At 40.7% G+C, this 14,611-nt stretch overlaps 2 protein-coding genes across 2 annotated transcripts in view; one reads left to right on the top strand and one right to left on the bottom strand.

The window, feature by feature from the left end:
* hsd17b4 (hydroxysteroid (17-beta) dehydrogenase 4) overlaps positions 1-1,079 on the top strand; it is a 35,479-nt gene extending 34,400 nt beyond the window's left edge. Inside the window, exon 25 of the mRNA XM_034692895.1 lies at positions 157-1,079. Within this exon, the coding sequence (XP_034548786.1) occupies positions 157-246 (90 nt within the window). The 3' untranslated portion in view covers positions 247-1,079. The remainder of the gene's footprint in view (positions 1-156) is intronic.
* A 1,595-nt stretch (positions 1,080-2,674) lies between these two features.
* The window catches only part of LOC117819500 (dmX-like protein 1), a 63,406-nt gene continuing 51,469 nt past the window's right edge, over positions 2,675-14,611 (bottom strand). Inside the window, exons 45-51 of the mRNA XM_034692894.1 lie at positions 10,563-10,623; positions 10,003-10,130; positions 9,373-9,450; positions 9,093-9,184; positions 8,864-8,916; positions 8,396-8,613; positions 2,675-5,780 (exon numbers count right to left, since the gene is read on the bottom strand). Of these exons, the coding sequence (XP_034548785.1) occupies positions 5,541-5,780; positions 8,396-8,613; positions 8,864-8,916; positions 9,093-9,184; positions 9,373-9,450; positions 10,003-10,130; positions 10,563-10,623 (870 nt within the window). The 3' untranslated portion in view covers positions 2,675-5,540. The remainder of the gene's footprint in view (positions 5,781-8,395; positions 8,614-8,863; positions 8,917-9,092; positions 9,185-9,372; positions 9,451-10,002; positions 10,131-10,562; positions 10,624-14,611) is intronic.

Genomic DNA, 14,611 nt, shown 5'->3' with positions numbered 1-14,611 from the left:
TGAAGTAGTAGCCACAGGCATCTTGCCCCCATTTTACTCCCCTTGTGCTCAGGAGAAACAAGCTAACATCCTAACCAGCCAGAAATCAGGGGGCTTTGTGCTTTCTTGGAAGAAATAAAAAAGAATCACTCGTGTGTGTCTTTGTTGTTTTTCTAGGCATTCTTCTCCGGCAAGCTGAAGGTTAGAGGCAACATCATGCTGAGTCAGAAGCTGGAGGTCATTCTGAAGGACTATGCCAAGCTGTGAGCTCCACAAACGACCAATCAGGCAACTCCAGGAACCAACCAGCTCTCTCTCTCTCTCTCTCTCTGTCTGTCTGCTCCTCTCATCCTGATCTGTGTCTGTGTACTTACATGGTTTCCCTCTCAAGGGAGAGGCATGAAGAAATGACCCAGTAATGATTGTACTACTTCAGGATGAGCTCTGTCACTTAAATGAACTTTCATTGTAATCATACTATGTACAAAGGCTCCTGAATAAAAGAGAGGTTTGCTTTGTTGTAACACACAGATCCAGATCCAGCATGTGCTTGTACAACTAGGAGGAAGGATCAGGCTCTAAACACAGACTGGAGAATACACATTGACGTCATTTCGGCAGGTTGAAGTTCACTTTGTCCTCATGGTCTGTCCTCCCTAAATGTGCACTTCCAACATGAGCCTTTAAAGTTAACTTCAAGGTTGAATAACAGTTTGTAAATACAACTAAATACAATTATAAAAAACAAAGTATAAAAATGATTTAGTACAATGAAACAAAGCAGAAATAAACGTCCACTTAATTAGTCTCAACAAGTGTTGATTAGAGGGAATCATGATTCTGCCTTACTCTGGATAAATGCCCTAGAGGAAGAGAAAACACTGATCATCTAAATCTGCCTGAGTGCAAAATTATTTTTGTGTTTTTTTTAAAATTATAATCTAAAACTAATTCTTCAGTCTGTTTAGTCAGAAACTGTTATCCATCCAAATTATTTTTAACACTTAAACAATGAAGAGTTTACGACACATCTCACTACAATTTGTATGTCACTGTTATGAAATCTAATGGTTTAATATAATAAAGTATTCAGATTACAACCCTTTTTTTGTATGATTTGTACTTAACACTCTCAGCTTTATGAAGAAAACTGCAGAAAAAAGTCAGTGACCAGCTGGTGAACATTTTGGAGCAGGGTGGAGACCAAAAATGAAGCTAAAAGATAGTTCAATCATTTATTGGTCAGGTGGAAAGAAACCTGTTTTGCTTTTATTTGCTGGACTCTTAGGAGGTTTGTTAAACATCAAGATCCACTGATGAATCTTGTCAAAGAGTATGGCTGGATTTTAACTCTGGCTCTTTATGAAACCGCCTGCTACATACTACCTAAAGATGCAGTATGCAGTACGTACTGCAGTACTACATACTACGTTTGAGGTTCGTTTGCAGTATGACTGTTGTGTTGGATCTATTTTGTAGTATGCCGAGTCAGGTGTCGCTGGATTTCCGGTTTCGGAAAGCGGAAGTAAACAACGGCCAAGCTGATAGCAAAACTGCTTCTTTAGCATTCACAAGTTAAAGGCCCTGTGAGGAGTTTTGAACTGGCTGAGAAACAGTCTGAAAATGATACCAATGCCTCTTTACCATCAACAACACTGACACCTTCTCTGTTGTCATTTTTAATGCCTGAAACCGCCCTGAGGGGGTAGGTGCCAGACCAGATGATGGAAATCTCGCTTCTGAAACAGCCTTTATTTTAATGTTTCATGAAAAAGAATCACATCGCCTGATAAAGTTGACTATTAAAAGACAACAGGACGAGGTTTTTGTTGAAAACACTACTTTTGCATGTATAGGACAAGAGATAAGAGGTATCACTTTGTCCACAAGGGGGCGCCGGAATCGATACAAAGCAAATGTTCCTCACAGCAGCTTTAAGAAGTGGTTTATATGGAATTTAATTATTTTCACAGCACCTAAAAACTGAGTGCCCCCGTCATATATGAAAAAAAAAGAAGCGTAACGTTAGCCCTGTGCATTGTGGGAAACAGTACGCAAGGGAGACTGGTCCGATGCATACTGAGAAATTTTCCCGAACCAGTCATTCAGGGAGTTTTTGCATACTGCAGATTTTGCTCTTGTTCACATACTACATACTGAATTTAGGCCGAATCAGTATGTACTGCTAGTATAGTAGGCAGTTTCAAAGACAGCCTATTATACTAGCGGTACGTACTGATGTGTTTTTTTCTATGTTTAACTTCAAATGGCTGAAAATGAGGCTTCAGCAGTAGAACTTTTTTAAAAATGTAGAGTTTAGCAGCTATATAGGAAAAGTTTTCCACTCATTAAATTCCTGCAAGTGATGATGTTCATCAAGGTGTTGTTTGCTGTCTAACAGAAATAAAGTGTCTGGAATATAAAGTTTCACCTCTTTGTGTTACATAGAAACAGTTAAAACAACACTTTATATAAAATGAGATTTAAGTCATTTTCTGGGCTTAAAACTACAGAATGGGGTAACGATTTCCAAATGTCAGAAATTGGAAGTACTTAGTATGATGTCTACAAAATTATAATCTGAGATGTTGTGTGGATGACCTCACGTTTCCTCTTATTTTGGGACCATGAAAATAATTTTGCTCATTACAGCTGGCAGTTAATCCTATTTTTCATACACAACACAGAACACTGCTTATGTTACATCATTTTTTATTACATCAGTACATTTTCTGAATATAATACATTGATTTACACAATATCTTCATTATAAAATTAGAATTATCTGATCAAATTCACATTTGTAAGATTCCAGAAGGAGAAAAGGAATAGTTGAATGTGAATGTTTTGGTTCATTTTGATTAAGCGGAGTGATTTAGTTGAATCCTCTCGATCCTCTGACACACTGATGCTGTTTATTTGTTCTATTGTTCTATCTTATTTTCTGGAGAAAGTGGTCGTGTATATAGAAAGTGTTTTATTCTTCAGTGTCTGTAGGAGCACATAAAGGTTGACTTTGAAATAAAAACAGTTTATTCTAGAGTTACTGCAGATGTACACTGAATTTTCTACTTTGATTTGACAGGAAAATAAAAAAAAAGTGTCTGTTGAAGCTCACATCGGGAAATTACGAGAAAGAAGAATTGACCCAGTTAGACAACAAAACAGAACATCAGATCAACCCTGCCTTTCGATCAGTCTATGATCCTAAATATGAACTTATTTCATACATATAACTTTATTTATACAGCTAATATTCTTCATAAAGTGGCCTATGTCATTACCAACTACTCACCTGCGACTACTTGTTATGATTATGCAGTCATTTAGAGAAGCCTAGTCTATGATCTATGTATTTACATCACTGTGATAAAGCTGCTTCATCTGAAAGGTTTCCTCAGTTTCTCCTGAAATCAAAGCAAATCAATCAAAGCGGATTTCCTACAGCAGCACAACGCAGCTCTTAGCTTCAATGATCCCCTTCAGACTGAACTGTCACCAGTGGGCAGTTTGCATGAGCGCCTTCCTTATTAAAGCGGAAGACGCGTCATTTCACACCCCAACCTGGGCTACAGTTTCTAAGCATGGACTGAAGGCATTGTGCTGCATTTGGACAAAATATGAAGAAATTGAATGATAAAACAAATTAAATTAAATGAAGCAAATAAACTGAAGAGCAAGCCTGCAAGTAGACTTCTAATAAGAACAAGGCATGAGAACGTCTCCGTGGTCCAGAAGGAAAATAATAAACCTTTGGAGTAAATGAAATGGAAGTGCATTGTTAATGGAACAAACGGTTTCCACAACAGAATATTCATTCAAAGTTGTTTAACAGAACCAAACCCCCCAAAACCCTGTTTTCATTGTCAACAGCAACGTTTCCTGCTACATGTTCTCAAGCTTTATATCGCAAAGTTAAAAAATCACAACACAACCAGAAACAGGTAATATTCATGATGTCCCATAGCGGTGAGGGCGTACTTTGTGCAACTTAGTATCAATAATAATCCACCCACTCAGGACAAACAGTACTATAGTACTTACGTAGTTTCCAGAGATTAAGGACACTTAATATTAATAATACCACTGGTTAAATCTATTAACTGATCTTATTACCAAAGGACTACTTCCTATACTTGTATGCATTATACTACATATCATTTAGCTTTATGATTATGTGCAAATAGAGTTCGAGAAATGGTGCGTTCAGGAAGTCCGTAAAACCTAGAAAATATTGGGCAGCTGCAGCACAAACCTCAACTCACATCAAATATTTCTACAAGCTTGATTAAAGGAACATTTCTCATTTCTAAAATGTGCCGTTTTGCTCTCTGCTGGAGCGGTGGATGAGGAAAATCACGTCACTCCCATATCCGCCTGATAACTGTGAAGCTTCAGCCAGCAGACGTTTAGCTTAGCTTAGGCTGAGAACAGCTAGCTCTGTTTGTTCAAGTCTTTGGGCTAAGCTAGCCAGCTGCTGCCTGTTACTCTTCATTTAATGGACAAACATGAGAGCTATTTTCTGACCCTTGTGGAAGGAAGGATGGAAAAACACCAAAACTGTTGTGTGAAATTTCGCAGGTTCACTGTTCCTATCCGTTCTTTTACCTTTGTGATCAGATGATCTTTTCATCTGTTCATTTTAAATCAGGCTAAACCTCAGCCAACAAAACTAAAACTTGAAACAGAACGGTGATATGAAATTGACATCCAGAAGTTCCTTAAGTGTGGTTTGATCTTTTCCTAACACCTGGCCTCCTGATTCTCCAACCACGCTGGCTCATTATGGTAAACAATACATACCAGAATGCACCGTGACTCCTCCTGACAGGATACAATGTGCTTTGTGTGACGCTGGCTGGCCTAACTGCTTTGTGCTGAGCAGGCTCGACAGTAATGCACAGTCTTGTGGTGCATTCAAACCTCTGAAGGCTCTTATTGTCTCTTTATGAGTCACTGCACGCACAGCTTCCAGTGTTTTATCACCTGAAAACTCCAGCAGTGATTCCTGAAGAGCTTTCACCATCACGACTGCCTCTGTTATATGAACTAAGAGACTCGGGGATACTGTAGAAGAAGAACAAACCTGCAGATTCTCAGTATTCTGCAGCTTCGCTTCCTGTGCAAAAACAAAGGCTCTCCGTGTGACACTGAGTTTGTTTCGGAGAATCTTCAGCTCGGTTTTTGTGTCTCTTTCAGTTTGTTGTGATCGACTGTGCCATTCATTGTTAGCCTGTGCTCACTCCAGCTTTCACCACAGGTTGAAACACTCCTCTGTTGGGCCTGCTTTAATGGTCTTGTCCCACACAGAGCACGGCAGGTGTGATCGCATTTTGGCCCCAGGATCGACACACTCTCACTCTTGGAAAGTCTGTAAATCCAGCCTCCTTCAAAGTTAAATAACACTTGACATCGTTGTTCTATCTTGGCATCATTCCCCCAAAAATTAACCCACGGAGACCGCGCTTCCAGCCGGGTATCTCCACAGCTGGAAACTTTGCCCCTTTGTCAGAATCTGCACTTCACATTATTAAATTGCTTCAACACCTGATTCCTTCAGTCTAAATGATGAACTTGACATCGTTCTTGAGGTTGCTGTGGTTGTTGTTGTGGTTGACAACACTGAAGCGGTTGGGGAGGACCCGCATCTTCATCGTACCGTCTGCGCCACAGGAGAAGATGTGATTGGCTGGTCCCACCTCGATCTGCATGACGCCCGTGCCCAGGTTCCTGAAGAGCGACTGGCGAGCGTGTTCGTTCGGAAAGTTGTAGAGCGGAGACTGCGTGGCCAGGCTCCAAACCTGAGGAGTATGAGGAGAGGAGGAGAGTTATGAAGTGTTAAAGAGAACATAGAGTTAGCTAAAAACAGCAGCAAATAATAGAGAACAAGTCAGGTAATGTTCCGTTGTTGAATATCTGTTATGCTGAACAATGGACAGAGAGAGGAAGAAAGAGATAACATCAGAAATGAATGCTAACTGAGGTGAGGTTTGCAGCCTGCAGAACTAAGAGAGAGAGCTGCGAGGGGGAGATGAGAAAATGCAACCAAACCTGAACACAGCAGAGAGACGAGGAGAGTCAGGGGTATAAGTGACTGAGGTAAAAAGAGGGACAGTGATAGAGAGCTGCCACTGACAGGGAGAGAGAGAGTGTTACCCGTCCTTGAAAGACAGTGTGAATGATATGTAGCCGGATGAAGCACTGTCCTCTATTCTTGTGTTGACTGAGACTTATCTTTATGTAGTCAGTAACAATTCTCCATCACTCTAGATACAAACTTTTAGCTTAAAAAGCAGACACACCGATCACAGCGGCTTATATAAGGAGAGGGTTTAAGTTTGAGGTGCTTATAGTCCTACCAAATGTCTTTATTGTCCCGAACTAGAAGCCATGTGATCAGAAGTTGTATCTAGCTACTTCGCCTTTAATCTTTATGCTGTGTCACGTGTTTTGCAGCTTTGATACGTTGCAGCGCTGAGGGACATTTCGGTGCCTCTCCATTAATAATTAAGATCCACATATTTGAGTATTCATCTGGTGAAGCCTCTGAAGGAGTCCTTGTTTTCGCTAAATGTTGGCAAGCGATGCAAACGGCAAGAGCTGCAGGAGCTAACTGTCTTTTAACCCTCCTGTTATGTTCGTTTCTCTTGAACTGTAACACAGTTTCTGGGTCAATTTGACTCGGGGCATTTTCAATTATCCAAAAGTGTCAGAACCCCAAAAAATCCCAATACACATTTAAAATCCAATTTTTAACACTATTACTAACAATTTAAATCAATATTAAGTGCAATGGTGTTCTTTAATTCTCACAGATCATGGTTCATTGAGGATAACTCACTCGTTTATCATTAAAATTCATGTTAAAACTTGTTTTAATGTACATTGAAAAGCCCTAAATTTAAATACAATAGTTTTACATGACTTAGATTTTTGTTTATTTTGTTTAAATTTATTTTTTTTAATGAAGTGATAAATTAACACGACTCCTCTTCTGTCACAGGCTGCCCAGATTTTTATGGTGCATTTAGCTGGTTTAGAAGGCATATACTGCCTAAAATATGCTTTTAAAAGGGTCAATTTGACCCGCAACATAACAGGAGGTTTAAGATGTTAAAGAACAAAAAATGTGGAGCTCAAACTCGGTCGTGTAAGTTCATTTGAAACTTTCATCTTTCAGTGATTTGATGAATTTAGTTGGCAGTGGAAACAGGATAATTTTCTTTTAGTTTTCATGCTTCAATATGGTACACTGAGGCATCACAACCCACTGACATGCACAACTTGTTCCTTACTGATCCAGCTCACGCAACCCTGTTGCAATAGACTCTGGTTCCCATCCACAGCTGAAAACAGCCCACAACAAACTCGCTGCTTAAAGAAAAACACTAAGTATATGTTTGTGACCAGTTCTCAAACACTTAGATGTTCAGTGAGCGTTGACAGAGAGCCATATTTAGCTCTGAGAAAGTTGTGTTGTTTGATTTGTATTCCCAGCCTGGGAGCTGTATTATTTGATAAGCTAATTCATTGACTGAAGTCTGTACATATGCGTTAATCTTCCAATCCCATGGCCTCTCATCAAACACTTTAAGTCTTATAAATTTGCAGCACACATGTTACATTTTCAATCAGCCAATATACCATTAATGCATTCTGATGAGCCCCATCATGCACAGCTTTGGGTGTTTTTTTTTTTTTATTCCATGAGCAATCATCCAGAACGAAAGTCATTTGAATTTCAAGCAGCTGTGCACTGCACCATTTCGCTGTGCGACTTTGTGTGTCGCAGTGGCTTCATCCTTGGAGTGACAGCTGTGTGATCTGCGCCAACACATTCAAGTCGAAAAGATAAAGGAGCTGCTGTCTGTGGAAATATATTAGCTGAAGACGGTCACATCTCCTGCCTGCTCAGTCGAAACGCTTTTCTTTGCCTTCCCCCCTGCGTCACCCTGTTTTCACCTTACACTCTGCTCTCCATCACTCATGCTGTTGTCCCGAGCAGGTGGTTAATCATAAGTGTGACATTGGTTTCGATTGACTGTGATGGCGCTCACTGTCGCCGTGGATAAATGCAACAGTCATGTGATTGTTGATAGGGAGGACAGGAAGAGATTTTCTCACCTGGGTGCTAAACTCCCTGCAGCTTCTGTCAGGTACAAGTTCACTTTGTGCAGAGGAGATGATCAAAACTGTTTTCATGACCCAAGTGACAGCTTTTAGAATAACTGTTCCTGGAAAATCTCTCATGTAAAATTAATGACTACGAGGAAATAATGTGAGTTATTCTGACTGAGGAAACCGTGTTTCTCTGTACAACTGAGCTTAAAATCTTCATTTAATGCCGGTAATTATACATGCATTTCCCTCTCTAATGCTAACCCTAACCTGAGGATGCAAATAGCGATTTTAACACCTTAATGTTGCCTTCTGATGATCCACTGATGAAGCAGTCCTCTGTGGGATCGACAGCCAGCGCTTTGACTGGCGAGTCGTGGGCCTGGAAGGTCTGCCTCTGGAGCCTGTAGGGAAGATCCAGGACACTGATCCAGCCCTTCCTCCCGCCTGTGATGAGGAGCTGCTGCCTGGGGGCCATTGACAGAACGGTGGCACCAGACTCGTGACAGCAGAAAGCTGATGAGAGAGAGAAAGACAACATGTTCAGTTCACTATAACAGGGGGATGTTTAAGAGGGACTATAAGGGGAGGGGGGAGAAGACAGATGTGATCTGTGACACATTAAAGAAGCTGTGGTTTAGTAATGTAATTCCTTAATGACTGCACTGCTATCAGAATTGACACTCATTGTACATTTGAACCCCTCAGGACTGACACTACAATTACTTAAAGAAGAAGATTATGTGTTAATCATGCAGGGTTTTACCATGTACAAGGCTGTTCACAGGAGTCACCAGAGTGTCCCACAGACACACGTTCCTGTGAAGTCAAACAAAATTAGTTCTCGTTCTGACATTTTAACCAAAGGCCACATCATTAACCCTCCTGGCAACATTACACTGAAGCTGACTGAGTAAAAGACTCCACATTTAATTAGAAACTTATGAACAATAATCTGATCCCTGAAGAAGCCTGGAGAATAAATCCTCCTCTACCTGTTGTCTATTGAGAGACCCGCAGTGGCGATGAGCGAGGAGGAGCCCACAAAGACAAAGTCGTGAGCTGTCTTGTGGTGGCACTGCAGCGTCTGGCAGAGAGAAACAAAGAAGACGGTTAGCAAAAGTGACAGTAATAGACGAGCTGGAGAGGGGTAAACAAAAATGAGAATGACAGGACGGAGGCGAGAGGACACTAGGAAGGTCTAGACGTTAAACAAACTCTAAACAAAAAGAAAGACAGCAGCACATTAATCTGCTCTGTGAGGTTTTTTCTTACCAGGTAGGGTTTGGGTGCAGTCCCGCTTGTGTTGGTTTGCCAGAGACTCAAACCTCCATCTGCATCTACAATACCGAACTGCACAAAAACATACAGAGATATCAAACTTCACTGATGAGAAGCAGAATGATCCTTTATTTAACATGTTGTCAGGTGCTCCTCCTCTCTTATTGAGATCCTTTACTCCCCTTTAGGAGATCTGGATTGTGCTCAAATTATCTCTGAAAACACACCTCATAAGTCCAAGCAGCTCTTACATAACTGAATCTGAGCTCTGTGCATGTTTTTCTATTTTTTTAAAAAGCATATTTCCCTCTTTGGGCCAGAACAGGCTGATAAGCTAGTACTGGCACAGGAGAGGCAACATCTGAGAAAATTATTAGCTTGAGGCGAGCGCCTTGAGTTCAGAGCACTCGAATCACTCAGCTGAGGAACAATGTGTGCTGAAGCCAAACTCCCCACTGTGCTTCGTGCCTGAATGGCAGCGTTGGGAGAGGAGGTGTGAAAATGTGGCTGAATCTGACAGGCTCACATCACAACGCAGTCGTGTTTGCAAAGGTAAAAATAGTTTGACTTGTGTCTGTTGTTCGATGTCCTGAGTCTGTGCGGAGTGATTGCGACTCCTCTCACCTTGTTTCCTTGGTGGTTGAACCGTATCCTGGTGACTCTGGAGTTCCCTGGACTCCTGAAGCAAATGATCTGCTGGGAGTGACCCCACTCGAACATCCTCACACTCCCGTCCTGAGCTCCCGTCAGGTCTGAAAATAGAGAAAAACAAAGAGTCTCCTTATTGGCATCTTCAGGAGCACTCTGGTCCCAACATGAGGTTTTGGCATTTCTTAAACCCCCCCCTCAAAAAAAAAAAAAAAAATCAACCAATTATTTATAAAACATGTTTATTTTACACAAGCTTTAACGGCAGTTCTCACGACACCTCGCTACCTAACCCACACTCTGCTGTCTGACTGGAACAAAATAAGGTAGTGATATGTAGCGCTCGCTCAGCCGTGTCTTTACCAACAGCACCTCTCGGCCAGAACTATAAAAATATCTATAACAAAGAGAAACTTTTGGGGTGATGTAACCTTCCCTTTGAGGCTCTTTTTATAATCCGAAATACGAACACTGGTAGCACCTTTACGAGGCAGATACTCCTCTAATCTACTGACAGACATCAGAGTCGTACTCACAGTAGGGCAGTGTGGGATGGGAGGTCATTCTTCTCACATTGTTGATATTTCTCTTGATCATCTGGGAGAAGACAAAGAGAAGAGGAGGAGAGGACTTTAGCAGAAATTCACCATGAGAGAAGCACACTGCTGCCTGAAAGCACTCATTTAGACACTGTTCTAAATCTTCTTTTGAACATGGACCAAATACATTACTCTGTTCCTCTGTTAGATCATATAACAACTTCTTATTTCTTTCACCTGTTTCATGTCAATATTACAGCTTCATTTCAAACGACAGGACTTTCAGAAAAGACAGTATTTGTCAGTGATGCTGACTTTTTGATGTTTCAAAAGGGAGCAAAAGTCTCATTAAATGACTGAATGCACGAGGGACTCTTTCTGTTTCCACAGTTGATCCCTAAAGAGAAACTTTCACATCAGTTTCCTTATTTATTAGAAAAATCCTTGGCATATTTCTAAATGCTTCTAAAGTTGAGGCTCTTATCAAAAGTTGTTTTAGTTTATGTTTGTAACATGTTCAGAGTAAACTAAAAATGTTAAAGGAAGTGCTTGTGTTACGGTCCCAAAGTTCCCTCTTCAACAGTAAGTTCCTGTTTTAGACAAGCGGCAACCTCCGGTCTAAAAATATGAGTCCAATGTGGAAGTGCTAAATACTGCAGTTCATTGAGGATCCGCTTGAGGCTGGCTCCAGAGGTACCGGAAACCACATACACACCAATTCAAAAAAGACGATCTTTACAGCAGAAATAAACATGTTTACAGCCTGCTACAAAAGACAAGTGTAGTCTGGATAGCTCATTTCTCGATCGGCACACACTGCAGGGGGGGTGGATTTTTTTCTAGCGTGGCAATTTCGAAGATATTGAGATTCCGAGTTTTCTGTTATGAGAGGCACAGCTGACTTGATTGACAGGCAGGAACACTGCAGCTGTTGGCGACAAGGCTCAAAGCTCGCCTCTTTACGTCACACTAACTCGACAGCAGCTAGGTTGAGTTCAGCATAACCAATAAGAGTCTCACCGACGATTGGCTTCAAAACAGCGCTCTAGAAACAGATGGTTGACGTCACGGATACTACGTCCATTATTTATAGAGTCTATGGGTTTAACTGATGCAGAAAATAAAAAGAGAAGTTAAGACAACATGAGTCTGATTTTTGGAGGTTGTTGCGACAAACCTTTAGTTTTAAAAACCTCAAAAAAGAGATGGAGAAAAAAAAAGATCGTTCGACTATTTCAATTTTGGAAGAAGTTCACTTTTCAAGATAAGATCGATTATTCATCCATTAACTTCAAAAGAAAACTGGAGTGGTGTATTACATTCCTCAACCTTGGATGAAAAAATGAACGAATGTGGAAAACAAAGGACGTGCTGAACACAAACTGGAATACAGCGGACAAGGGTCAAGAAAAGATCAAGGATACCATTTATATCAGACGACAGAGACCATCCTTCAACAGAGGGGCTGTTACTCCCCCTGTATGACTAGCGGTTACCACACGGTCGTAACTCCATGTTTATGTCACGCTGGCCTGGGCCAAACATGTGACCTGTGTCTGGGCCTATTAACACATTTAAGTGTTTGTTTCAGGTTAAAGCTCCAGACATGTTACGCTCTCTGATATAGAGTTGTTGCTATTGACTTTTATGTAAACATGAAAAGTGCTTTAACATTTACATAATATGGTGCATGTCTGACAAAAACCCATTTGTGGTTAAAAGTCACTTAAAGGTCATTGAATTATAATACCAGAGGAAGTGTGTGAAGCAGCATCTTAGTGTTATAACGTATTGTTTCTAAGTTGTTATTTGTGTCCTGTGTTATGATCGGTGTCCAGCAGAGACAGACATTAACAGCAATGTCTGCCAAAGGATCTATTTATCATTGTTTCAGCATTGGTTCTCCTCCAACCTTGAGCGCAGAGCCTGACAGTTTGGTTAAATAATTAGTATTCAGAGTGGATCTTACTGTCCAGTCTGCATATCAAGAGCAATGAGCGAGCTGGTTAATCATCAACAAACATGACTCACGAGCACTCCATTTTAAAGACACTGCAAACGCCAGAATCAAATCAAGCTCCCTTAAGGCTGAAAACGCCAAGTTCCCCGTGCTCAGAGAAACAGCTTTAACAGACTTTTCTTCCTTTTATATGAGCATGGAAATGATAGAGGTCTGGTGTCTCACATGCTGTAGCAGTCAGCAACATCTTTGTTCCTTTGTAAGTCAATGAGGGAAGCTTATGTTAGCAGACATGATGCTTTTGGCAAACTCAGCCCATAAAAAGATGAATTATTAATTAAAGTTCTTTAAACAGCTCCGAGGGGTTCGCTTTACGTGCAAAGCAGGCGAGAGCCAGAGCAACAAACAGCATCAGTTCATTCTAGAGATGGAATAAAGAGTACACCCGACCAAAAGCAATCATCAAATGGTTCTCGGAGGGAGACTCGGGGACTCTTTCAGCTGGTTTTTGATATAGTTAAATCAAAAATAGCTTTTTCTTGATGTTGAAACTAAAACATATAGGTTATGTTAAGATAAATTGCCAAACCTCGCACCAACAACAGCTAATGATCCAGTAAATAGTAAGTGAGCATCAGTTACAAATAGGGATGTTAACAATTAAAGCTGCTGTTGGTAGTCACAGAGTAAACATCTGTTCAGAGAAAGGGACTTAAAATGTCAACACTATTCCCCCCAACACAGATCGGCTTGTGCAGTCATGATAGTGCCGGACTCATAACCAATCGGAGAACGTAGTAGGGGCCGCCCCTTAACCAATCAGGACAGAGGATTGGAGCTCAGCTATGATTGGTCCGTCATAACGGAAACAAGGGGAATATTAACATTGCTTGAAACAAAGGCATTAGAAAACGCAGAGATTTTGCAATAGTCTCAAATTACTCCACTTACTGATGAGTACGGATGGGTATTATGACCTTTTCTCCAAACCCAGCAGAAAAAAAGTAACGTTTTTTACACCATTCCTACCAACAGCATCTTTAATCGAGTATTGATTAATTGATTGTTAAGAACTTACTCGAACATGTTTTTTTGTTTCCATTTTACATCACGTGGAACAAACATCATGTGGTCTCATATTTCATCAGCTATCAGGGAGGTGTTTTATGTTTAAAGCATGTTTCGATGTGAATCAGCTGACTGAAGGTGTTGCGCACAGCGGAGACACTCAGCTGTTCGACAGGTCTCCACAAGCGCTTTCTTCCTCTGCCGCTGTACTGATTATGACTCGGTTGCGCTCCTGACTAAAACCTGAACCCTTCACATGTTTATTTTTCTAAATAAGAACGAGTAGACAGAAAACTGGACACTGTGATTCTAAAATATGTTTCTGTTCAGTTCTCTTGTTGCAGTAAATCAACATGTTGTAGCCTGAGCCTTCGCTCATATAATACAATGCGTCCGCGGAGATCATGAGCCTGTTCCACACGTTGATATTCAGCTTGTTTAACATTTTGTACGCCTCAATATGATCCGTAGCTATTCAATACTGTCAGTTATATACATTGTGTCGCTAACGAAAAGTTGATTTATGGGAAAAAAGCATTTGGCTTTGTTTTTGACATGGAAAACGTCTCATTTTGTTTTTATAATGATTAATCAAAAACTGACATTTCCAAAGACCTATCACGGAGAATACTTGAAATTGACATCCCTAGTTACAAACATTTCGTTCTCACTACAAAGCAGTTAAAGCTTAATTAATATTAAAATTAACGTAACCACCTGACAAATAACCACAATAAAGCCTGCAACTAGCAAGAATGATTAAAGGTGACATATCATTCGTTTTTCATCAAAATATATATAGGTCTAAGAGGTCCCCAAAACATGTCTTTAAAGTTTATGCTCAAAAAAACACTTTGAAATCAGATTTTGGTCTGCCTGAAGAACCCTCTTCTTCAGCCCTGCTCAGAACGGTCGGTTTTCTCTCTGACCACGCCCCCTCAGGAAGTGGCTATCCCCTCGGCTCTCCAGCACGTTGATCTAATGTATACATGTTGGCTGAATATACACGGCTCACAGA

The sequence above is a fragment of the Notolabrus celidotus genome, chromosome 9 (genome assembly GCF_009762535.1).
Source record: "Notolabrus celidotus isolate fNotCel1 chromosome 9, fNotCel1.pri, whole genome shotgun sequence".
Classification (NCBI taxonomy): Eukaryota; Metazoa; Chordata; class Actinopteri; order Labriformes; family Labridae; genus Notolabrus; species Notolabrus celidotus.
The sequence above is the reverse complement of the archived record's forward strand: the minus strand, read 5'-3'. Positions and strand labels throughout refer to the sequence as shown.